This window comes from Mytilus edulis, chromosome 2, assembly GCF_963676685.1.
Source record: "Mytilus edulis chromosome 2, xbMytEdul2.2, whole genome shotgun sequence".
NCBI classification, from domain to species: Eukaryota; Metazoa; Mollusca; class Bivalvia; order Mytilida; family Mytilidae; genus Mytilus; species Mytilus edulis.
The window spans coordinates 35,862,933-35,890,715 of record NC_092345.1 but is presented as its reverse complement, the minus strand read 5'-3'; the positions used below and the strand labels follow the sequence as shown (position 1 = coordinate 35,890,715).

The 27,783-nt window shown below is 32.4% G+C and overlaps 2 protein-coding genes across 2 annotated transcripts in view; one reads left to right on the top strand and one right to left on the bottom strand.

The window, feature by feature from the left end:
* Nucleotides 1-1,109: 1,109 nt before the first annotated feature.
* On the bottom strand, nt 1,110-26,333 carry LOC139512070 (nascent polypeptide-associated complex subunit alpha-like). The gene is made up of 7 exons (XM_071299390.1): nt 26,224-26,333; nt 24,167-24,311; nt 18,088-18,181; nt 17,369-17,499; nt 16,729-16,866; nt 2,193-2,315; nt 1,110-1,212 (listed from the first exon to the last, which is right to left on the bottom strand). The coding sequence occupies exons 2-7, from the start codon at nt 24,305-24,307 to the stop codon at nt 1,198-1,200; spliced, it is 642 nt and encodes a 213-aa protein (XP_071155491.1). The 5' UTR covers nt 24,308-24,311; nt 26,224-26,333; the 3' UTR covers nt 1,110-1,197.
* Nucleotides 26,271-27,783, top strand: part of LOC139512069 (annexin A6-like) — a 31,493-nt gene continuing 29,980 nt past the window's right edge. Inside the window, exon 1 of the mRNA XM_071299389.1 lies at nt 26,271-26,412. The gene's annotated coding sequence lies outside the window, so the exon portion shown is untranslated. The remainder of the gene's footprint in view (nt 26,413-27,783) is intronic.

Genomic DNA, 27,783 nt, shown 5'->3' with positions numbered 1-27,783 from the left:
TTTACCGACTTCATATAAGGTAGCTCGCTCCTTATGCAGAATCTACTCAAATTGTTACGAGGAGGATAGCTTAAAAATGACTCCGTAAATTTTACAGACACATCTTGAATTGGTTGTTCAATCAATGTGTCCGTGTTTATACGAGCTAATGTTAAGTTTGGACTTGCAGGTTAGTTACACAAATGTTTCAGTTTCTGTTATGCTGTGGTGTTTTTCATTGATGGAATATGTTTGTTATTGTTCTATTGACTGTTGTATTTGTTAGTGTTTCTGTTATGAATATTCTCGAGCTAGTAGTGTTTGTGATATTTTGTTTACAGTCATTAAGCAGGAGGTTTAGCTAGCCATGAAACCAGTACAACCCACCTTTTTTTTTAAATATCCTGTACGAAGTCAAGAATATGGCAGTTGTTAACAAATAGTTGGTTTCTAAGTGTGTTGGTTATTGTTGCACTTCAGTGTTTCGGTTAATCCTGTATTTTCCTCAGTTTTAGTTTGTAACCCAGATTTGTTTTTTCAACACTGGTATACTACTATTGCTTCTATTTACAGGCTACACAGGTCAAAATTGTGAATGAATTAAATTTAATCAGATCTTCAATTTCCATTTTCTCTCAGTTACTGAACTTGAACAGACTATTACAACCTGCCAGCTATGTATCATTGTCATCAACTTACTGAACATGCCAATCAAACAACTTGTCTCCTTTAACAACCTCATATTCAAACAGTTTTAAAAAAGATATCCTATCAAATCACAGAGGTATATCTCTACTTTATGAAACTTGGAAAAAAGCCAACATTAAAATTATGAAAAGTCAGAACATTCAGTCAATGAAATAATCTAAACGAGAAATGCCAATTTCCAAAAGAGGGTTGAACATAATGGCAGGTCCTTGAAAGGGAAGCTTGGACTGAGAATAATTTAGATTTCAATTCAAAAACTGATGACAAGACATTTCCGAAATCTTCCAATTTGCTGGATTTTTTTTAATCAAAGTGATTAATTCCAAAGCTAATGCATTAAAACATACCAAGACCAGATGTAAGATACTTGCTACTTGACCATCATTATAAATCTGTTCAAAGTCATAAGAAATACGATGATATTTTGTTTTTTGATACTTTTTTTAAGAATTATTTTACATAAATATGACAAAACATGGCAACACAAAGAAACACAAGTACAGAAAGTCATCACATCGTCAGCTCCTGAAAAATAAAATGATCAAAGTTATTTCTACCCAAATTAATGAGAACAATGGTTATATACCGATAAAGACTCGATACTACTTAAATAATTCACCAAATTTGCAGTAAATTTGTCAAATAAAAGTTTACTTCAATGAGTCATTAAACCACTTTCTGTCACTGGCGAAAAGATACATCATGGAAATGTTTCATTTTACATAAATTTATTTGTACATCTTTATTTTTACTATAAGGTCAAGAATAGTCTTGTAGAACAATACACACCAAGCAATTCAATAAAAATCAGTGTCTCCATGGTAACTTAAAGACAAGTATTTACACAAGTATGATATCACCTGGACAATTTATCAATGATTCACTAGAGGGCAAAAGTGATATTAACCCATGAATAACCTTGTGTGTACAGCACATATTCATTTGTTACAGTAAAAGCATAGATCTTTGGTTTTGAATTATGATATGTTTCAACAGAGACTGTCATAATGATTTGAAGTTAAATCTTCACATTGAATTTCAAATTTATGTATTGTCATAGAAACACCTTTCTTCCAGATATGAACACTTGCATCAGATTTGTACTGGCTATATAACAGCATCACTATCGTCATATATCGATAGGTCAGGGGATGTGTCATCATAGCAAGTGTTCACAAAATATCTTTTAATCTTATACAATCATGACAATATACTTCAAAAGCATATATATTTGAATTTTCTTCCTGTAATCATCTTTCATTCTTGTGAAATGATATGTAAATTAAAATAAAATAATTTTATTTTCACTGACATTGTCACCTGTACATTGCTATACAAGACAAAGTGTTTTTTTTTTTTTGGATAGTGGAATTTAAATTTTTTCAGGCAGATCTTGAAATTTAGCATTTTTCAAAATTTTAACTTTTCTTGGAAAAGGATTTTAGGCAGTTGCGAGATACTCATTCCATTTCAATCCAAACCAACTAATTAAGAATTTGGCTTACCATAATTGCATTCACAATGTCATTATTATTATTTTTAAGTGCCTTCACAGCTTTTGTTCGAGATACATTAGCTTGAGACATCACGAGTTCAATGTCTTTAGCTTCTACTCCAGATTCATCCACCTGAAATTAAAAGTTAAAAGATTATAAATTTTGCATAAGTGTGTACCAGTTATACAAATGCTTTTTTGTAACATTCTTAGTAATAAATCACTGGTTGAAAGCTTTAAATACAATAATTCCCCTGTTTTTCATTGTTTCTTTTTACTGGAAAAGAAGCTTGCATCAGATTTGTACTGGCTATATAACAGCATCACTATCTTCATTTATCGATAGGTCGGGGATAAGTATCATCATAGCAAGTTGATGGTGTTTAAGAACACATCTCTTCCAAGTTTATGAATTTATGGAATAAAAGCAGCATCCAATAGAATAGCAAAGGAAAGTGTTCATTTATGTTGTAATAATAATAGCAAACGACTTATTTGTGACAATATTTAAATCTTTCCATTCAAATATCTATGGAACTTTGGTCTGCCCCTAGAGCAGGCTCATGTGTAAAAAACAAAATTTAATGTATCCTGCAAGATCAGACTTTGGAAACTACTAGTTTACATGTATATATTGAAGTTTATATGGAAGATAAGACTTTGATTTTAATGTTATCTTGTAAACTTGCTCTCTCTCGACATTATTTAGTGACACATTTCCTGAATAGTAATAAGAACTTAACAAGACTGTTATAAAGACAGACATACAGCTTTAAATTTTTGATGGACAAAACCCTGACATTTCTTTATTAGGCAAAATTGAAAGCTTGCATCAGATTTGTACTGGCTAAAAAACAGCAACACTATCGTCATTTATCGATAGGTCGGGGATAAGTATCATCATAGCAAGCTTACAACTCCCTAATTAAATTTTATTGTTCATAGAAAAAACACTCTTTTTTTCTAGAGAAGATGTCAAAACTTTCTTTTTACAAATCATACATTTTTTGTAATTACAGAGATAGTAAATTTTAAGCTAATACGATATTTTTAATATAACTATCTGTATCATTCTTCTATATATGTTATTACAATTGTTAAGTATTAATCTACATGTTGTCCAACTAGCCCAAAAGTGATTTTGAAATAATTATATATTACAATGTATTAGGTTAAGTTGTATTTAATTTTACTTCAGAAACATCAAATCTACATGAAACTCTGAAGAAGTGATAACCATAAAAATATTGAAGCAACAATATAACAGAGGAGGTGTCAACTAATTTGTGCAGAAGTAATTATTTCTATGAAATCATGAAGGACATGTAATTACAACTTCAACTAAGTGTATAAAGCTTCACTAAAAATGTTTACTCTGTTTGCTGTTTGAGAAGTTCGAATCTTTATTAATATACTGCTGTTAATTAATTTTTCTTTACAATTGAAGAATATTATTGAGCACTAAAAAATTTTTAAACACCACTTTTGTTTAAGGAAGTAAGTAGTAATTGAACATGTTTACATCAGATTTGTACTGGCTATATAACAGCATCACTATCGTCATTTATCGATAGGTCGGGGAAGTATCATCATAGCAAACATGCAATCCTGATAAAAAAAACTCCAGCCAATAAAGGATTCACTTTATGATTGCAGTGTGACATCATCAATAGTAAAAAGAATAGAGAAAGACTATTACTTTAATCCTGGTGAGTACAAGAAGCATTATTCACTACCAATCATCACTTCTGGATAAACCCATTTTTATATTTGTGTCAAACATATTTACTAAGAAGACTGAAGCTGTTTAACCCATTAAGTCTAGAAGGTAACTAGATCATATACTTTTTATTCTGATTCTCTAAACTTGGCTAATCCAAATGGGACTGAGAATCGAGACATAACTTACATTTTTAACAAACTTTTTTCTTATTTCTGTGTAATGCCTTAATAAATATCCTCAACACTAAATGAACAGCTTTTAGTTACAGAAATTCTCTGCTCATTTGAAATAAGTATTGAACATGTTTACATCAGATTTGTACTGGCTATAAAACAGCATCACTATCCTCATTTATCGATAGGACGGGGAGTGTGTCATCATAGTAAACGTGCATATTACAGATATTTGCTTCAATCTAAGCTTTTATACTTTTTTCAGGAATCTAGCAAATTTATTATTCTTCAACAGGTTCAAAAGGATGACCATGGATTTAATGAGAATCACAAAAAAATTCTCAAAAAGAAAAGAAAAAAAGAAAACGCATCCCAATCTTCCAGGTGCACCCATAACATTTTTTGTATGACCTCATGAAGCTAGTTTTTCTAAACAAATATATTTCATCATTCTGTTTTAAATGGATAGTCACAACATTCTAATTTTATAAGATAAATGTAATGTCTGTCCTTTTAATGGAAGAATTTGCTTTTTATAAAATTAACTTTCTTCTTTTATAGATTACACTACCCAGTCAATTTCCATAATAGGAGTTTTTAATCAGTTTCATTAAACAAGAGTGCACACGCTGAAATGTCTCGCCTTCTAAACTAATCATTGATATTATGTTGATAGTCTTAAGTATAAAGCTAAGCTTTATTACAAATGTCACATAAACTTAACATTAACCAAGATAACTAAACAAAGACCAATGAACCTTGAAAATGAGGTCAAGGTCAGATGAACCATGCCAGGCAGACATGTACAGCTAACAATGCTTCTATACAACCTATTATATAGTTGACCCATTACTTATAGTTTAAGAAAAATAGACCAAAACGCAAAAACTTAACACTGTGCAATGAACCGTGAAAATGAGGTCACAATTCAAATAAAACCTGCACGACTGACATGAAGATCCTAAAATATTTCCATACACCAAATATAGTTGACCTATAGCATATAGTATTAGATAAAAAGACCAAAACTCAAAAACTTCACTTTGACCACTGAACCATGAAAATGAGGTCAAGGTCACATGACATCTGCCCGCTAATCATGTACACCTTACAATCATTCCATACAACAAATATAGTAGACCTATTGCATATAGTATGAGAAAAACAGACCAAAACACAAAAATTTAACTATAACCACTGAACCATGAAAATGAGGTCAAGGTCAGATGACACCTGACAGTTGGACATGTACACCTTACAGTCCTTCCATACACCGAATATACTAGCCCTATTGCTTATAGTATCTGAGATATGGACTTGACCACCAAAACTTAACCTTGTTCACTGATCCATGAAATGAGGTTGAGGTCAAGTGAAAATTGTCTGACAGACATGAGGACCTGGCAAGGTACGCACATATCAAATATAGTTATCCTATTACTTATAATAAGAGATAATTCAACATTACAAAAAATTTGAACTTTTTTTTCAAGTGGTCACTGAACCATGAAAATGAGGTCAAGGACATTGGACATGTGACTGACGGAAACTTCGTAACATGAAGCACCTATATACAAAGAATGAAGCATCCAGGTCTTCCACCTTCTAAAATATAAAGCTTTTAAGAAGTGAGCTAACGCCGCCGCCGCCGGATCACTATCCCTATGTCGAGCTTTCTGCAACAAAAGTTGCAGGCTCGACAAAAAATCATTTCATGTTCATGTTTACATCAGATTTGTACTGGCTATATAACAGCATCACTATCGTCATTTATCGATAGGATGGGGAGTGTGTCATCATAGTAAACATGCATATTTACGAACATTTGCTTCAATCTAAGCTTTAATTTATTTTTTTTACAATTCTTCAAAAGGATGACCATGGATTTCATGAGAATTGCATGGAAATTCTCAAAGATAACTCAAGAGGAAAAATAATGTCAGTAAAAAAGGAAAACCCATCCCTAGCTTCCAGGAGCATCCATAACATTTCATGAAGCTATTTTCCTACCGTTTATTAGTTTTAGTTCTGTGTATCAAATATGACATCAATTTCACACCTTTATAAAGATTTTGATGTTTTAGTGAGATGACTTTGCTAACAAAGTGTTTGCATAGCCTATTGACAAATTACTATTAATGAAAGTGATATAAGCTGTCAAATGCTGAAATTTAATTTTTCTTTACAATTGGGTATTATTCTTGAAAAGTCTTGGGCACAAAGTTTTTTACAATGTTTTAAACACCATTGTTTGTATGGAAGTAGTAATAGAACATGTTTACATCAGATTTGTACTGGCTATATAACAGCATCACTATCGTCATTTATCGATAGGACGGGGAGTGTGTCATCATAGTAAACGTGCATATTACAGATATTTGCTTCAATGCTTTTTTTTTTATAATTCTTCAAAAGGATGACCATGGATTTCATGAGAATTGCAAGGAAATTCTCAAAGATAACTCAAGAAGAAAAATAATGTCAGTAAAAAAGGAAAACCCATCCCTAGCTTCCAGCAGCATCCATAACATTTTTTGTATGATATCATGAAGCTATTTTTCTGCAAGTTTTGTTAACAAATGTATGACATCATTCTGTTATTTATGAATAGTCGCAGCATTTTAATTTTTATATAAAAAATTTAATGTCTGGCCTTTTTATTGTAGTAATGTCTGCCCTTTTTATTGTAGTATTTGCTTTTTTTTTTTAAATTAACTTTCTTCTTTAAAGATTACACTAGTCAATTTACAAAATGAGAATTTTTCTTCAGTTTCATGAAAAAAAGTCATGTATTATTCATGTTTACATCAGATTTGTACTGGCTATAAAACAGCAACACTATCATCATTTATCGATAGGTCGGGGAAGTATCATCATAACAAACATGCATATTTACAGACATTTGCTTAAATTTAAGCTTTAATTCTTTTTTCAGGAATCTAGCAAATTAATATTTTTCATAAGGATGACCATAAATATAATGAAAAGCAAATACTTAAAAAGATAGTTTAACATAAACACTTTTATATTAGGGCTATTCCAGAAAAAAATGTAGGGGGGGGGGGGGGGGGGGGGGGGGCAGGCAGTTTTTGTGACCACCCGCCATCCAGACAATTGTAATTGAGAATTATAGTGCATTATAGTGTGAAAAGTTGCTCTGATACCAATCACCCATGTATTATAAATACAATATGCCTTCCAACCCCCCCCATACATTTTTTTCTGGAATAGCCCTTATCAAATCTACTTATATTAAATAATGCTAGTCAATTTCCAGAAGGACGTTAAGCAAACAACAATTAACAATTTCAAACAAAGTTTTTATTAAGTTTCATTTATTAAATCAGTGTTCTCCCCAGGATTTTTGGATAGCACCAGGGTAACGCGTGACGAAATGAATTTTACAATATTTTGTGTCGCGTTGCATCGCTTATGTTTTTCTTGTTAGTTTTTTTCATGACCTTTTTGCCTTTGTTTTGTTAACTGTGGTACTGTGTTATATAGACTTTGGGTCAGAACATTATTGGTAGAAAAAGTAAATCAATAAAACAGTTTGTATACTTTAATATCTTTGAAAAAGAAAAGAAAGCACAATTAGTCTTTAAACTAAAGTCACTTCTTATGCTTTGATCAAGCCATTTTGTCCCAATACTTGTAGTTACACAACACATTCCCCATGTTAGATTTGACCATAACAATGAACTTTGAACAAGAATAATTGAATAAACTAATTTTCTTTCTTTTAAGCATAAAATAAAATATTTATTTTCTCATGTATATTGTCTTTTACTTAAAGGGAAATTCCGCGATTTTTTACTTATCATCTAATTATGTTCATCTTAACATAAAAAACACATTTGCAAAGTTTTAAATTTAGATTCCTTCTAATAACGGAGAAAATCAAGTATTTGTAACTTTTTTGGTTGAATTCTCGAGTGGGTCGTGACGTATTAGCCCGATTTATTAAATTCTGGGAAAAAATAAAATCTGTTTAACTCTTATAGCTTATCGACAATATACGTAATTAAAAGCGCACAGCTGACGAATGGTCGAAGTTATAAACCACAATATAAGAATGAACGAAAGTGAATATGCATATATATACCGTTTTGTATTGATTGAATTAAACTCCTATAAATTATCTCTAGTAAATGTTTTTGAATAAATTTAATTAATTATTGTTGAGATTTTTTTCATAAAATATTTATTGAACATTTTTACTGATATTGAACTGAAAATATTTCAGTTCTATTTACCGTTATTGTTTTGATAATCATTTCAATGCAACTAATGTGTGAGCAGAGTGTGTATATTATTTTGTAAAGGTCACTGTATATTTCTCGGCTTGAGGTCAATTCGTTTACCTTGTAGCTATTTAGCCGCAGGTGTGAGTTCAAGCGTACACAGGTATAAATGTTGTTATTTGGAAAGGATAAATAGAAAGGATTAGAGTATATGCTGTCATGATGTTAATACACTAAGATTAAATACACGATGAGAATAAAGATACAATAATTAAATTGTGTAAATTAATTGAAAATAAAATTCAGATTCGTAATTGCGAAAGTGTATAAAAATAAAAGGAAACAATTTTTGATTACTTTCTTAGCGGCAATTGGCGTAAAGATTCAAATATGAAGCAAAAAATAGTAGTTTTAATCTTTAATAAAAACTAAATGCAATATTACCCAATTTGATATACCATTGTACATCTGTTTGATATCATTGACTTTACCGGAATATCTTAACTTGTATTCAAATCTGGCTGTGTTTAAATGCTAATAAAACTATTGCAATTTTAAAGTTTTTAATTGACAAAAAAATACAACATACAACATGCATAATTTTTTTTTAGTTTCTTTTTAACATTTTATTCTTACATAATTAAATTCATTTGACAATCATTTACACGAACTTTTTGTGAAAAGAATACTAATTATCTAAGCTAAGGCATTATATCTTGTGAGGATTTTTGAGGATTTTTTTTAAAATTCTATGATAATAGTTGTGCAATGTTGAACATGATAGCCGTCATTAATCCAAATAAGTAATACAGTAGTTATAATAAAAGTTATACTTTAGTCATGCATTACAGAAATTGACGAATTTATAATAGTTCGTTCATACATCGTTGTTCATGAAACAATCATTATTAGTATACATGTAAGTTTCCTGACGTATAAGAGCCATTGAGGATGAGCTCCAGAGAAATCAGACTAGTTGCGTTTCGTTCGTTTGTTTGTTGGGAAAGGAGAGGAAATGCAACCGCTTGTACAGATAAACGACAGAATTACCATACAAGCATTTATAGTCAACACAATCAGAAAGAGTTCCCATCGTTAGACGGGGAATATGAAGGCTTCCAAGAATGAACAAGTGACATGTCTAACTCTGAACAGTTAGAGAACAGACTATCGACATCGAACGCTTCTTCTTGATATTTGAAACTGTATGCATATATATACGTATACGTTTATGATATAGTGATGAGTTCTGACAAAAACTAAATTCCTTCATGGTTATATCTTGCCATACGTTTATATTGGTTTGTAAGGTGATTACTCAAAATCGTTATTTGAAAATCCTGTTTGTGAGATGTAGATTCATTTCAATACAGAAATTTCGTCTATATATTTCACAAGTGTATAACACGGAGAAGCTCTGAAGGTTCATTACTCCCATTTTGTTTGGGTGTGAACCATCGATGTTTACAGCAATATCAAGGAATAAGGTGATGATGGTAGAAAGAACTATGGGCGTCATGTGGCAAATATTACATGCATATCGGACAATGAGTTGTCAATCTGTATGAAAAGTTTTCCAATACAACCATATTATTGAGAAGGAATGTTTACATGCTATACTCTCGTACTAGTATTACAGGGTTCTTGTGGCGTTCACCTTAGACACACATCGTTTTAACGATGTTTAAAAAAAGACAGAACCAATTTAATGTCATATTTCCCTATTTTTTAAATATAACTAAAATTCTTTTATCTGACAAGAATATCCCTATTTAGCGAACAAGTAATTTATTCTTTTTTCGGTTATTGAATACCAAGAAAGAAAATAAATCCCGAAATTAATTTGAAACTTTGATACTCAAAAGTTTCCCAGCAAAATATCCACATCCCCTGGGGATAATTAGTGTTCGTCCAGTGGCATATATAACAATTGTGATGACGAATTCCTTCCTTTGTTTGAGAACAATCTTATTGAAATATAAATCTGTGATTTTCCTAGGTCCACAGCTTCAATGAACCAAAGCAAAAGTTATACATCGACCTGTATTTAAATCAAATTGGTTCTCTTCTTCTTTTGGTATACAACTGTAGTCTATCGACATTCGATGATTACATACTGTTGGCATACGTTGGCTAGTCTATTTACAACACTTTTACCCCTATTTATTCAAAATATATGTTTTTTTCTTATGTTCAATGTATACACGTATATATTTTAAATTGCGCTATAGTTCCGTAACTTTATATCCAGTCGTATAAACGAATCGTCGGCAAGTGCGTACATTTTTTTAAATCAATATTTCTGGTCTGTTCCAATCTGTCCTTCACTATTGACAATGACTATATATTACATTTTCCCAAATTCACCCTTGGAAAAAATATTTAAATAGATTTTAATTTCATCAAATCTTATTTTTTGGGTATTATTTATATATTATGAATTATATTCTTTACACCAGAAATGTTATTTATAAACAAGCGTATGAGTTTAGTAATGACAAGTAAGACAGAGTTGTATATTATACATCTGATAGTTCAAAATGGAAAGTTATAAGTTATAAGTTATCAGCCGTGTACACTGATCAATACCTGCAGAAGTGAAACGATGCATGAACTTGCAAGCCCGACAGGAAATCGCTTGAATACCTGGACGTGTCACCTCACACCCCTCACAATACCTTTGGAAGTAATACCTTTAGCCATGCTGGTGATCAGATAAGGGAAGATCAAAATATATTTGAAAAAAGTTTATTACTTTAAAGAATTATGAACAAATTAGATTTTCGAAAACAATTTTCACGGAACACTTATTTATGATTTCAACTTTGACTTTTCACCTAATTCCAATATCAACAGTTTAAAAACAACAGACCATGGTAATTTAAAAAAAGTAAGAATATTTTCCGTATCAAGTTAGTTAGTCGTATTAAACAACCGTACGATTGACAAGATATCGACACGCAATTACGACTACATCGGTTACTGTAGTTTTGTTTCTTTGTGGTTTATAGACATATCGTTTTTATTCATCGGGAAAGAAGACAAGATGGCGGATCTCGGAGAATTGATACTCTAAATTTAAAATCGATGGTGATCGCTTATCTAGCGGAATAAAACTTTAATATCTATGAATTTGAACATTTTTATACAGAATGAACATAATATCAATTTTTGATTTTTTTGCGAAGTTTCCCTTTAAATTCATTTTATAGTTTATGTAATTTGTTCACATGTAAAATTAATTCTATTTCATTTAAACATTAAGCATGTTTACCAAGACTGTTGTGAAAAAACTACCAATTTAATATAAAATGTCTGTGTATCAATAAAGGTATGATTCTCCAAAATAATTTGCAAAACATTTTTGTTGGTATGCTCTAAGAAAGTTTTTATCCTTAATGTAACATTCTAATATAATTTTGCATTCAATTTATACTTTATTATAATTTTGAACGAGAAATTATTTGTGAGGAGCATTTATTTGTAATAAGCAAAATCAGGGGAAGTAACTCTACAATTAATTTCTTACAGGCAAATTATTTTGACTAAAAACTGGCGTAATAGAGTTCATTGACAAATGTCTGCTTGTCCCCTATTACAAGTCTGATACTAAAATTATGATCTCTTAATTAATTAAAACACAAGAGAATCATGTACATCGATTAAATCCAATCATCAACAAGGTTAACCTCAACAGGTAAATCGATCACGTGGTGTAAACAATCTACCTGTCAATACTGGATTAAACTAGTTAGAACTGGTCAATTTTCATGTAAAATTTTAACCCTCACTTAAAGTTGAAGTCATCTGAAACTTTACCGATTTTAATACGATTTTTTTACCGAAAACTTTAGCACCACGGAGAAAAATTATACATCGCGGCAAGAACGATACCACCGCGGTACAAAATTATACATCGCGGGCCCGTGGTCCTTTAAAGGCCTGGGGAGAACACTGATTAAATCATGTTTTGCCTAAAAAAAACACTAAATCTCACTGCATGAAATGTGATTTCATTATTTCATTATAACTATGTTTAAAAGTTAAAAAAAATTATCTCACATTTTACTAGTTGTTTTTGTGAACAGGTAGTCAAGTGAGAAAAAAATACTCAATTTAAGTATTTTCGCCTTTAATACTTGAACAAATAGATACTTTCACAAGTTCTGTAGTGTGTCTGAATCAACTTACAAAACTAACTTATTTATTCATAATGCACACACAAATAATTGCTTTACATCTACTGAATCATGTTTACATCAGATTTGTACTGGCTATATAACAGCATCACTATCGTCATTTATCGATAGGTCGGGGATAAGTATCATCATAGTAAACATGAATCTATTTATGGATCTTACAAATGTACTAAGATATCAGGACTATGACAGTCAAAAGATTGTTTTTTGGAACATAAACAAGGTATAATGGCAAATTTCAGTAGGCAAGCGTTTACATTATGATGATTAGGGAAAATAATATAGTCGTGTTATTTGTTTTCAACTTAAATGCCCCTTTTTTTTTAAATATACTTTTATTGTTTGTCAACTCTTTGCCATGTCTCAGACAGTCATTTTGCTTCAAGCATGCAGTAAAATTAAATTTTCTTAAACCTACCACTTCATTTCATGTTCTTCCATAAATATAGCACTTGTAGGACCTTTCTCTTAATTTAACCCATTCAAGGCGTATGATGCCATAAGGCATCACCTTGGTACCGCCGTATGATGCCTTAATGCATCACCTTGCTACGGCCGCGTGATGCCATAACGCATCATGGAAAACGAAAAATACTCTGACCTACTTTCAGTTTTAATATTAGATCAATTACGTAAAGCTGTAAAGCGTACGTTACCACAATGTGTGAACAGGTTTCAATTATTAATATTATGTATAAATTTTGACAATAAAAGTCATTGTTATGTCATTTCTTCGTACTTTCGATTTGCGTTCATGATAAAATAATATGCCGCCATTTTTTCAATTTTGTTGACATGTGTAGTCAACGTGATCGCTTTAAAAAATGAAAGTTCATTACCTTCCACACAAAATATTTAAACCATTTATGTATCGCTGTTTTAAAAATTAATAATATTTACTTAGGACTGTTTAATAAATAAGATAAGCCGGTAATGGCTGTCTCTTTATGTAACATCTTTGCATGTTGTTGATTTACGCTCTGTTGACGATCGGAAGTTTACGGTTTTTGCCGACAAATAAATTTCACACGATGTGCAGGTGTTCTCCCAAATAATGAAATCCATATTTTTGTGCAGCCAATCAAATTTTTCTAGGCTAAAAGGCGGTTCCATAGTAAAATAGTTGTGAAAAACGTAGTATTGTCGTCTGGGTGAAAATAAAAAAAATGTCTGAATCTTCGGATGAAGAGTTTGACGGATTTTCGCAAAATGAAGTTGATGCAGCTGCACAGCGGTACAATGATAGGCTTGCACAAATTGGGATAGGTGAATTAGATGTTGTTGATAATGAAAATGAAAGTGAAAATGATTTTTCTGATGAAAATGAACCCCTTGTTGTTGATGAAGCTGGTGACCGTCCTGCTGAAGCTGATGGGTGGCATGAAAATTTTAATTATTATGAGAGGGGATTACCACACATATTTTTACCACGTGGAAATACTGGTCCTACCACAGTTTTAGATCCAGATAAAGAGCCCGTGGATTTTTTCTCATTGCTGTTTACCAATGCCATTTTGCAATACATCATACAGGAGACAGACAGGTATGCCAATAAACAAATTCGTGATCATCCTGATGAAAATAAATCCCCATGGGTTACACCAACTGTTGAAGAAATGAAGGCTTTTCTAGGTTTATGTTTCTTGATGGGAATCAATGTAAAACCAGATATAAAATCCTACTGGAGCACAGATGTTATGCTGGAGACCCCGTACTTCAGTAAAGTCATGAAAAGGGATCGCTATATGCAAATTATGCGGTACATCCATTTTTCAAATAGTGAGCAAGCCCCACAGCCAGGGGATCCCAATTATTCTAAATTATACAAAATTGAATCGTTAATGAATATGTTCACAGATTCTATGGTAAACCAGTATATCCCTAAAAGGCAACTATCAGTTGATGAGGTGATGGTTCCATGGAAAGGACGACTGTCTTTTAAGCAGTATATGCCAGCCAAGCCTACCAAATGGGGAATAAAAATGTGGGCGATAGCTGAAGCTAATACAGGATATGTTTCCTTCTGTTAGGTATACAGTGGGAGGATAAATGGTGTCGCAGCTCATGGTCTGGCAAACCGTGTAGTCAAAAATTGTATTGAAAAGGCAAATGTTATAGGGCAAGGGTACCATATTTATATGGACAACTATTTCACTTCTCCCACCTTATTTACAGACTTGTTTGAACATTCTAACACTGCTGCATGTGGGACTGTAAGAATAAATAGGAGAGAGCTTCCTAAAGATATTATGAAGAAAAACCCTGAAGGTGTAATTAATCGTGGGGACATGCAGTTTAGACAGAAAGATGCAGTGGCTGCTGTTGTATGGAAGGACAAAAAAAAATGTAAACTTAATTTCAAGCATACACGATTTCTCAGTAGGTGCAGTGCAGAGGAATGTGCAACAAGCAGATGGTATTTTTCAACGACAAGAGATACCATGTCCACAGATGATCTCTGATTACACACAGTACATGGGAGGGGTTGATAGGGCTGACCAGTACATCCAGTACTATGTTTTCCAACACAAAACACTGAAATGGCCTAAAAGGATTTTCTTCACAATGATAGAAATGTTGAAATTTGATGCTTTTAGGCTTTTTCTGGCTTCTCCTCATCATCAACCAGGCCCTGGTAAGAGACCAACAACCTTTTTGAAGTTTTCCAAGGCAGTAGCAGCAGGACTGATAGCTGGATATACAGGTGGTTCAGTTCGTAAAGGCCGCCCATCACTTGTCCCGGTTGATGACAGTCTTACACAGACACACTTGCCAGGTTCCTTTGGAAATAAAAGTTGGTGCCATGTCTTTCACATGAGAGTGAAAAACAATCAACAAGAGACGCGTAGACAAACAAAATTTGGCTGTCTAGATTGTGGAAAGCACCTCTGTCTCCCAGAGTGTTTCACGGTGTTCCATTCTGTTAAAAATTACTGTTAGTGACTTAGTGTTATAGCTGTGTTGTTAGTTCCAGACAATTTTGAATTTATTGACTTTACCTTTTCAATTTGCGAATTTATTTATTTATAAACTATGAACAAAACTAAAGAATAACTGATGAAGGATATATTTAAAAAGATGGTATCAAGAGACATTTTAAGATAAAGAAGGAATTTTATAGAGAGATCAGGACAACAAATAGTAGTTAACTGGACAATGAAAAAAAATTTAAAGACTTGAAAAGAGGCAAGTAACAAAAAATTTTAAAACTGTTATTTTTGTTTGTTACATAACCTTATAGCAGTTTAAAAATTAAATCAAAATAATATTATTTTTTGGTCAAATATCTAATTGTTCATTTGATTTTGATTTTTTTTAAAGTATTTTTTTTTTTATCTGCTTAAATTGCTATTAGGTTGCATGCCTGTTAATTAGTTTGAAATGAATATTTTCAAGGAAGGTAATTTACTTTGACAAGTACAGAGATTATTTGTTTAATCATTGAACAAGTACAAATTTTTATTTGTCATAGAACCGTAACAAGAAATTCTGTTTTACCCAAGTGACTTAAAAACATACGGCAACGTATTTAAAAAGAGTTGTCGTCCGCCAAATTACAATTGAGTTATCTCTCTTTAATTGTTGTTGACATGAACGACGCTTTGCAAATGGTGGATTTTCAATCGCTGGTAATTCTCATGTTGTCGGTCGTTTATCGTCTTCCCAATCAGTTATGGTGTTGTCATAGACATTTCATTTTATTTTTTGTAACAAAAAGAAACATTGAACGTAAGTTAATATCTCGGAAAGGGAACGGTCAGAAGAAACTCTCCCCTTCGCAGACATGTATTTGTAAACATTCAGTTATAAAAAAAAAAACTCGTTCGTCATAGAGCTAAACTGTTGATATTTCTTCCGTTTCATATCGCTCTAACCACACCACAACTCAAAACAAGTAGGGTACGACTTAACCTTAAAATATTTTAACGAAAATCGATCTCAAATAGCGGTAATTGCTGTTTGAAGTTCCGAGGCAATTTTTTTATGAGCACATGTCAAAATAATCCCGGCCACGAAACTGCTCGTCCTAATAAATCTCCGGCTATACGAACGCACCAAAAAAAACAATTCTGTACTGAAAGTGTTAAACCCCAAGAAAACCTATGTTTATACTGGATGTTTGAAACTATCCCTTAAAATTATGGTATTAGCCTTCCAATTGTTTAGTATGATCTACTGGTTTTTATTTGGTTTCTATATGTTTTACCTCTCCCTCTTCCTCAGATTCTTCTTGGATGGGTTGTTGAACAGGGTTGGTGATATCTTCTCCAAGACCAGCAGGGTTGGTTGGTGTCTTGAACTTCTCAGCTGCTGCCATCTGTGCTTGCTGACTCAAATCTTCAATCTGCATAATTAGTAAAACTAGATAGTATATTACTATTTACATTTTTATCCAAATGAGAAATGTAAGTAAAGACGTGATATATAATACTTTTTAGTTGAGGAAATTATGCATATACGGGTTTAGGTATGATGATTGAAGATTTTTTTAAAGGGTAAAAAGCCACGGCGCATCTAAAACCGAAACAATGGGAAAAGTTTAAATGGAAAAAAATGTCAATGATAATTTGAAGTGCTATTAAATTCTTACACTAGGTTTTTGATTTTCATATATATTTTTTTGCATCAAGGATCACCAATTTAAAATACCTTTGATAGCCAAAATAAATATCTGATGCAGTAATACTGGTACCTTTAATGTTATTACATATAATAATTAAAACAAGGCTTTAAAGATTATTAGACTACAGTGACAAATTCTGTAAGAGTGAAAGTTTCACTGGTGGATCCAATACCCACACCAATATTTTGGAAATTGAAAATGTATTAAAACAGTTTAAGCATACCTTTGCTTCACCAAATACAATATAGGTGTCAGATGCTGGACATTTATATACATCTGGTCTGTTAATTACAAATAAAATGTTTTTGGACTTCCTGATTGTAACTCGTGTTACTCCGGTTACCTGTTTTAAACCTAGAAAATATAATTAATAGGAATGTTAACAAGAGAGAACAATAAAAATGTCATAGTATCTCACTCTGAAAACTCATTAAACCTTTGAGTACTTCTCTTAGTATTACAGTGCTTGGTTATTTAATTTACATGGTTATGAGTCAGTTGTTTGTGAGGCCCTTTTAACAATTTTTTTTTTTTAATATCTATTATTCTTTTTAAGTATATGCTGTATTTTTATTTGCTGGCAAATATTAGAAAAGCATATTACTGGAGGAGGTTGAAATGTTTTTTTTTCATAGCCATACAGTTATATTAATATGTTCGTGAACTGTTTAACGCATTCTCATATATAGCGTTTATTTCTGATAAACATAATGTTCAAAACTTCTAAGTACAATGTATATGTATAATCTAATTCAATAATTACTTTAGTTCAGATTTTACCACTGGCAGTATGTAATTATATATCTGTATTTAAATTGTGTGTGCATTAAGTGTGTTTGCATGACATCTGTAATATACTGCTAGTACAGCAAGTATGAATATATTTAAAATGTGATTTTTTTTTTGAACAGGTGGTTCATTAGTTTACACACTGTTACATACCCAGTTTTGACATTGCCTTTCTTGCTTTCTTTTCACTTCTACTCTGCTTTGCTCTACTGACAAGTTCTTCTTGAATACCTGCAGCCTGTGCTACCTGTTGAAACAAAATTGATATGTAATTTCTGTGTAAATCTTAAGTCAGTTCCAGTCTGCAAATAGTGATAGTTGGCTTGTTGCCTGGGTAAATTGGTTACCCATACCTATATGCGATTGACAATAATGTTGATTTTTTAACATGTTTGCATCAGATTTGTACTGGCTATATAACAGCATCACTATCGTCATTTATCGATAAGTCGGGGATAAGTATCATCATAGCAAACATTTTCCTATTCATCAACAAATTTGCGACTATTGACACTACCTCATGTTTAATTTATATGCTAACATTTCCTTGACAAAGAGTATTAGTTAAAATCTTCATCGCCAGTCTCAGGGTTGTCTTTAAGGCCCGGGGGCCGGGGATTTCCCCCGGCAACTTCCCCTTGTGGACCCGGCTACTCTAGCGGCAAGTATGACCTGACTGTTTGAAAAAAAACATACAGAGATCAATATTTCTCCATTACAAGCTTTTGTTCCGTGATTTAAATTGTGAACAAGAGATACATCGAGTAATCCAAGTAAATCCGAGTGTTTAGGCCATTTTTACAGGTTAAAGCTTTCCTACGACCCTGCGAGTTTTTAAAGCGCTCGGATGATTTTGTCACTTCCGTTCTAAAATGTGACCGATCTTTTCACCATGCAGCGACGGTTTTTCTATGGATTTAATAAGTAATTTATTTGTTTATCAGGTGTTTTAAGTATTTAAATTCAGAAATGAGGACGGTCAACGATTATTTTAACATACGTTGGACAAGCTACATAAGTTTTCAACCAAATGTATCACACAAAAAGAAGATCGATTTCTACAACCAGTGACAGTGTCACCTATCGGGTGTTTCAGTGCTTCAATCAGAACATTGGTATTCAAAACAAATACTAAATATAGCTGAAGGCCAACATCTTTTAAGATAGGATAAATGACAACATCTTCTATAAATGTTGTTTGCCCAAGTATCCTATCTTTCTCTCTCTCAACAAGTCCAAAGCCTGCCTGGCCTCATGAATACTTAATAAAGAAATGAAGACTCAATAAATAGGACTATAGATAAACGCTAAAGGGGATCAATCACCCCATAGTTTTGTGCCCCCAGTTAATTGACCCTGTCTGATCAGTTTGTCCTTCAACTTTATATCCAGAGGTATGAAAGGTTACAGAATAAAGGGATTTTAATTTCTGCCAAACCTTGTTGAAATTAAAAAAAGTTGGACATTCATTTTCACACAAAAAGGGGATAGTTTAATCCTGTCACACTTGGGTCGATGTATTACTATAGTAAATAAAATTTAACCATGATATTGCTATTCTCAAACATCTTCAAATATATAGCTGTAAGTTGAAAGTCCACTCTGGATAATCAAATAAATGTGATCAAATTTACAGAAAAGTTGACCCATGTTACAAATTTTAATAAACAATTTACATAATCATCAGTAAAAAATGATGTTTTGCGAGGAGTGAATGAGGGTCCAGGAGACCCCCAAAGCAGTGTTCTAGGATTTTTTTGGCACCTTGACTTACCACGGGTAAGATCAATAAAAAAATTACTTACCCACATCTAAAAGTTAAATCCGCCAACCAATGCGGACGGCGCAAAGCATACCCCCTGGTCCTTTTTTCAACATCATACAGTTTGTCTCTCTGCTTTTTGTCAAGTTTGGGCTTTTTTGGTGGGGGTGATGCTTGATTTATATTGTTTAGCCTTTTTGAAGTAAATCCAAACTTATGCAAACTCATGATCTACAGATTCAGTTTGAATTTTTCCGCCATAATAACTTTGAATATTGTAATTTACTGAACAAAGCTGGATTCGGATACGATTGAATTTTGTACAAAATTTAAAAAAAAACGATTTCTTACTAAATTTGACAAATATGTTATAGTTATTACTATGTCATTTATTAAGAGCTATAATAAATGCAACTGTAAGTTTATTTTCCTCCGATGACAAGAAAAAACCAGGTGCTCCGCAGGGCGCAGCTTTATACAACCGCAGAGGTCGAACCCTGAACAGTTGGGGCAAGTATGGACAAAACATTCAAGCATGATACAGCTCTGAATTTGGATTGTGATCAAATTTTTGACATTACATGGGTTTTTTTTACACAAAACAAATGCCAAGATTTTACAAATCAATTAAAGATTTCTTCTTCAAACTTTTTAAATCTAAAATTAAATAGTTGACACAGCATAGGTTTCTGACACAGAATGAATGTGGTCTAATGAACTTAAAAGGTTTTTTTTGCCTTTGAGCAATTCACTATGCTGTTGAATATTAATCCTCTCAAAAAAATGTTTGAAGAAATTTTCTTTTTATTTATGAAATCTGAAATGAGAAAAATTTAACCCCCCCCCCCTCCCCCCCCCCCCTTTTTTCACATCCCCGTTTCCCTTTTTCAAAACTGATATCAATTCAAATTTCTAATGGAGTTTGCAACAATAACTACTCATTTAAATACATCATAAAATATTAAGATGTAAAAAAACTGCTTGTTATCACTGAATGGTAAAGATTATTTAAATTTATCAGTTGGTAGTAAAAAGTGTACATTGTATATTGTATATAACAAAGATTTAAGTTGATTCTGGACAAAGAAAGATAACTCCAATTAAAAATAATTCTTGCTATTGCACAATATGTGCAATAGGATATTTCTTGCTTACTATTCTGGACAAAGAAAGATAACTCTAATTAAAAAAAAATTTGCCATTTCACAATATTGTGCAATTAGATATTTCTTGCCATTGCACAATACTGTGCAATTGAAAAGACTTGCTATTGCACAATACTTAATATAATAATTTTAGATCCTGATTTGGACCAACTTGAAAACTGGGCCCATAATCAAAAATCTAAGTACATGTTTAGATTCAGCATATCAAAGAGGCCCAAGAATTCAATTTTTGTTAAAATCAAACTTAGTTTAATTTTGGACCCTTTGGACTTTAATGTAGAATTTGAAATTTGAAAACAGGACCAAAAATGAAGAATCTACATACACAGTTAGATTTGGCATATCAAAGAACCCCAAGGATTCAATTTTTGATGAAATCAAACAAAGTTTAATTTTGGACCCTTTGGACCTTAATATAGACCAATTTGAAAACTGGACCAAAAAACTTCAATAATCAAGAATCTAAGTACATTTTTAGATTCAACATATCAAAGAACCCAACCGATTCATTTTTTGTCAAAATCAAACTAAGTTTAATTTTGGACCCTTTGGACCTTAATGTAGACCAATTTGAAAACGGGACCAAAAGTTGAGAATCTACATATACAGTTAGATTCGGCATATCAAAGAACCCCAATTATTCAATTTTGATGAAATCAAACAAAGTTTAATTTTGGACCCTTTGGGCCCCTTTTTCCTAAACTGTTGGGACCAAAACTCCCAAAATCAATACCAACCTTCCTTTTATGGTCATAAGCCTTGTGTTTAAATTTCATAGATTTGTATTTACTTATACTAACGTTATGGTGCGAAAACCAAGAAAAATGCTTATTTGGGTCCCTTTTTGGCCCCTAATTCCTAAACTGTTGGGTCCTAAACTCCCAAAATCAATACCAACCTTCCTTTTGTGGTCATAAACATTGTGTTTAAATTTCATAGATTTCTATTTACTTAACCTAAGGTTATTGTGCAAAAACCAAGAAAAATGCTTATTTGGGCCCTTTATTGGCCCCTTATTCCTAAACTATTGAAACCAAAACTCCCAAAATCAATCCCAATCTTTCTTTTGTGGTCATAAACCTTGTGTCAAAATTTCATAGATTTCTATTAACTTAAACTAAAGTTATGGTGCGAAAACCAAGAAAATGCTTATTTGGGCCCTTTTTGGCCCCTAATTCCTAAAATGTTGTGACCAAAACTCCCAAAATCAATACCAACCTTCCTTTTATGGTCATAAACCTTGTGTTAAAATTTCATAGATTTCTATTCACTTTTACTACAGTTAGAGTGCGAAAACTAAAAGTATTCGGACGCCGGACGACGACGACGACGACGCCAACGTGATAGCAATATACGACGAAAATTTTTTCAAAATTTGCGGTCGTATAAAAATCGTTTATGTCCCGATTTAAGCACCAGTTATCAATCCGGATTTTCCGATTTTACCGACACCGTGACCGACTTTTAGAATGATAGGAGAATAATGTGGTCTCTTTTGCGCTTGATTACACCTAGTAAACGAGTGCTTGAATAAAAGCGCCGATAGACATTGACAAAATCTTCGATCTTTTATCAAAGTTTTTTTCTCGTGATTTAATAAAAATAAAAAGCAGATATGGGAAAATTGAAGAGGACCGGGAAATTTCAAGAGTTTTTCGGCTTCCCCGAACTTGAAAATTGACTTACCACCGGGTGACAAAGGCTAAAAAATGACTTACCCGTTGTCCTAATCCACTTACCCCGGGTAACGGGTAATGGGAATCCTAGAAAACTGCAAAGTGCAGGATTTTGCACCATTTTTTCAAAATTTTCGGGGGCCCTTAAGCGGGCCCCATACCCCCAGCCGTAGCACGACGAGCAAGCTCGTCGCCGCGGACGGCAAATTACATCCCCTCCTACTTTTTATAATTAACCTGTTACTTCAAATCTTAGAGACAACCCTGCAGTCTCCTCGCGATCGTTAATCTACTTTCTAAAATCCTACCTAAACATGTTTTGAATGTTAGTTCTCGGCTTGCTTGTTCATTAAAATAATGCTCTTTATACTGCAACTAGTTGTGTTTATTTCCTAAATATAGTACCATAGCTATATTTTGTATAATGTCAATTTCATCATGGAACACTTTCCCCACAATCAGGGGTTCTTTAAGGGATGAAAATAAGTTTGACATTTGTGTTACAATTTAAAAAGCTAACCATGTCTTAGTTTAAGTTGCAGTATAAAAACAATATTAGGTCAATGTCATAAAAATATAAACTTTTTTGTACTCAGCGCAAAACTGGTGAAGGGCTTGGTAGAACCTCACCCTTCCCCAGTTTCTCAGCCTCATACAAAAAAGTTTATATTTTTCTTTCATTGACCTAATATTGTATATGTATGACATACATGTATTATTTCTTGCAACATTATTCTGCTATTTTAAACATTCATTATACAATTTAAAAAAAAAATCCAAGGTTCAAAATTCAAATGATTTTTTTTGTATTATATACAATTAGTGGTGTTGACTAACAGCCTTAAACCATGAACATTTCAAAGTCAAAAACAAGAAAGAAACAAACTCTTTTTTCAAGTTAAACCAATAAATATGTTTACATCAGATTTGTACTGGCTATATAACAGCATCACTATCGTCATTTATCGATAGGTCGGGGATAAGTATCATCATAGTAAACAGGAATCAATTCAATCATTGGTTATAAATTTAAATTAAAGCTAAGGCCTAAAAAAAAGAAAGATATGTGTTTCCGGTAACATCATTTTGAAAAACAGGGTCGGAAGGTCGGAATTCTTTTTTTTTTTTTTTTTTTTTTTTTTTTTGACATCGTAAATGAAATCCGGAAAATTATCATGTTTTTTCCAAGTCCGGATCCGTAATTAGTTTCAAAAACCGGAAGTGTGCCATTTGCAATGTTTTTGAAGCACCTGCTGTGCAAATTTCTTGGATTTTAACCTATTTGGAATACCTTTTGACATTAATAAAATGTTTTACTGGCTTTCTATGCAAGAGGAAGCAAGAGAGAAAAAATATTATGTCATCTATCAGAAGCCTGTGTCAAAAACAGGGTCGGTTGATAAATTTTTTTTTTTTTTTTTTTGGAAGATCCAATAAAAAAGTTAGGGTCGGGGCTAAAAAAACAGGGTCGGTCGGGTTACCGGAAACACGGATCTTTTTTTTCTCGGCCTAACACCCTTTTTGGTTAATTCTAATCAACTTTACAATCTTCGTTTTTATTTTAATAAACAGTCATTTAGTGGATTTGTTATAATGAATCTTTCTTCTCCCATTATTACCTACAGTACCTGACTTGTCTGAGCAGAGACATCTCCTTCTTCCAGATCTGGTATTCCAGTAGAGTCGTCACTATCAGATTCAGTTCCTGAACCAGATCCATCTTCAACCTTTGTCTCTTCGACAGGTTTCTCTACTGCTTCTGTTGGCATTTTACTGTTAATATCAAAAACAACAGGTTAATCATTGCACGTGAGGCATATGTGACCTATATGCAAGAGGATGAAGTCTAGAAATTGTTATTTGATGTGTTTTTTTCATAGGAATCTTGTAACGTCACGACAAGATTCAATAAGGCCGAACAAAATAGGCATGTATACAAATGGAAATAATTAGATAATAGTGTTAAGGAAATGAATATTCAAACATAAATAGGTACGTCATATCCTAGAAAAATATCTAGCCCCACAGGACGCAATTACGACTGGACACAATTACGAACCATTTCCAATGTTTGCCCTCTGAGATCATATTTGTTTATATTTATCAATAAATGTTTTTATAAATAAAAACCCTATTAAAAATCCCTTGTTTTCATGATAATACATTTTATGTGCACTTGGTGAATGTTGATGACGATGACAAAATCATTCTGAAAATATTATAAGAACGGCAATCTGACCTGGAAGTTATATAAAAAAAATACATAAAGGTAAGTGCATATTGCCTTCTTTTGTTAATATATGGAAAGAAAAATGTCTCCTGATTCTGTTCATATGCGTGATGCCTTTTATCATGCCCAAATAACCCCACAATTGACGTTTTTTAGACTCTTGTGAACCTATTTATGGCCAAAAGAAAATATGTTAATTTTATTGAAAAGTCCAGAGAACTCCTAAAGAAATGTTGACCAATAAAAAAAAAATCATAGATGAATGATAAGTTCACCACCGAAATGGATAAACTTGAATTTAGTGCTCCTTTAAAGGAGGAACTTACACAAAAACAAAAAAATTCAGAAATCTTTCCTTTACACATGACCGACATTTCGTCTGCAACCACTGCTGAAGTAATTGAAGTAAAAAACAAACTTGTGCTTTTTATTTTCCTATGAAAATGTGTTTGAGATAAAGATTAATGTATGCTTTATCAATATAGACTGTTGTCATTGATTTCTTCTGCAAGATATATCAATATAGTGCTGTTCGGAATTGCGTCCATATGTGGCTCTCTTGACCCGTAAAACGAGGTCACGCAAATCTTACTAAAGTATCCCAACGTGCATAAAAATTTATGTGGGATATGATGCAAAATGGAAAGCCTTCATACATCTTAAATTCTATGGTGTAAAAAATTCAAGAAAAGTAGTCTACATAAAAAAAATATTAATCACAGTTCAAAAATCGTTTGTAATTGTGTCCGGTGAGGCTAACGAAACGAACTATATATATTGACAAGTTTTGTATGGATTATAAACAATATTTATTTGAGAAATAAGTGTGACCTGAACCTGGGTCGCAATTCCGAACGTTTTGAAATAGGAAAAATCCGTAGCTCTATGGTCCCCAAATAGTCAAAAAAATAACATGAGGACCTAAGAGCTACGGTTCCGCAGCTAGTGCAACAGTGGAGGATTTCTTTTCAACAATTAAAAGTGATTATATAAATATTTTTTTAAAACTTATCCGTTAAGCGATCTGTGTTTGCTCCAAAGCTGGAGGGATCTACATAAAGAAGATGAAGCAACTTTACGAAGTGAAGTTCTGATGAATCTTTAATGTTAGTCGTCATCCCGACTGGGCTAGCAGTTATTTAACCATTAATCCCCATCAAGATTTACTTGTTTTTAAGACAAAAATAGACTTGAAACAACAAAATAAGAACTTAGCACAGATTCCAACATAATTGGTTTAGATAGATATTTACATTGTAGTTTGAAATGTGATACGATACTGCACTAGAACTTTCTCACTTTTAAAACCTTATTTGATGCTCATCATACTTCAGTGATAAGAAATTTACGCGAGATCAGAATTATTGAAATATTGAATCAACATTTATCTTTCTTATATGAATTTTACATTGATAAAGAAGACGATTAGGGTGGATTTTTGACAGTCATGCTTACAGTTTTGTGGACTGGGTCGAATATGGTGATAAAAAGAATTTCCGGTTGTTGAACTTCCGGCAGGTGCGCGCTCTTTAAAAAAGAAGGCAGATAAGTGGATTGGCGGCCTGACAACACATAAATATTTCCAAAACAGAGAATTTTTACAACCTTTTAGAAATCATGTACATGTGTACGACCAGTTTATAGGTAAATATAACAAGATACACACTTTTAGGTAAATTGTTAAAAAAATTCTCGCGTTTCACACAAAGTGTCAACAAAAAACCGAAACATAACATGTCCATTCTTATTTTTTAAGATATTTGTATTCATATACAGTCGTTTAAAGGGGTAATATGAACCAGATTAAGTGGCCTCTCTTAAGTTATTTGTACAATGTAAAGGATTTCATAGTTAAGGTCAATTGTCATAACCATTTATGACAAAAACAATGAACAATAAATTTGATTATTTGTTAATATTATGTATAGGAAGATGTGGAAATTGAATGAATCCGGGTCCGTTCGCCCTGATTCTCGTTCGCCCTGGTATCTGTTCGCCCAGGGTCCATTCGCCCTGATTTTTAATTTTTTTCTAATTGTTCTAATTTCCTAATCTGAAGTATTTGAACAAAATATGTTAATTTAAAGTTTGTTGAAAAATTGACAGAATATTTATGTTCCCGCAATCAATTTATCATTTTCCCTTTGATTTACAGAGTAGAATACTGGAATACAATGTATTTCTCTTTATTGATGCATGACTACTCTCAGAGTATTATACTAAATGAACTTGTAAACAAACATGTTTCATGATTTACAGTTCGTACATCATTGTTTTTATTAATTTCAAGCTGAATATTTTATCAAAACAAAACGTTTGATTTTTATTAATAATCCATCAAAAGACAAGTATCAAAATAATCAGTGATCCGAATTATTTTGTCATTGAACAATTATAATGATCCTAAACAAGCCATAACCTTTTAAATATTTCGCTGTTTCCATTAATTTCAAGAATATATACCATAGAAATATCTGAATAAGTTTATTCAACTTCAATGCCCTGAATATTAATATTTTGTTAGTAGGGCAAACGGACTCTATGGGCGAACGAACTCAGGGCGAACATACCCAGGGCGAACATGTTATTAGGGCGAACGGTCCCGATACCAAATTGAATAAGTGCTAATGATGAAAAAGCCGAGTTCTGCAGGCTTTAAGTAATAAATGACCTAACTCCATTCTAGGGTTCAGTCGAAAATGAAGTGAAATAATGGATATGTAAATACAGCCCTGTAAAACATAAATGTACCTAAAAGTTGCAGATAGATAAATCTGTTTACTAAGTAATAATAATTAAAACTAATGTTTGTTATTCATACCTGTCAACCTCTGAAAATGAAAAGTCAGGTCATGACCTGCATTGAGAAAAAAAATCTCAGGTCATAACGCGTACGACATTTTGCGGGCTCAATTGAAGAACAAAAATATGTTTACATATAATTTATATAGTCAATATGTATATGAAACAGTTAGAACATGTATACAAGTTTATTTCAGACTATTGTTATATTCC

Coding starts and splice junctions, on each gene's coding strand:
- LOC139512070 (XM_071299390.1), bottom strand. CDS start 24,307: ATGCCAACAGAAGCAGTAGAGAAACCTGTCGAAGAGACAAAGGTTGAA. Junction 18,182..24,166: donor TCTCTGCTCAGACAAGTCAG/GTACTGTAGGTA, acceptor TTGTTTCAACAG/GTAGCACAGGCTGCAGGTAT. Junction 16,867..17,368: donor TTGTATTTGGTGAAGCAAAG/GTATGCTTAAAC, acceptor CTAATTATGCAG/ATTGAAGATTTGAGTCAGCA.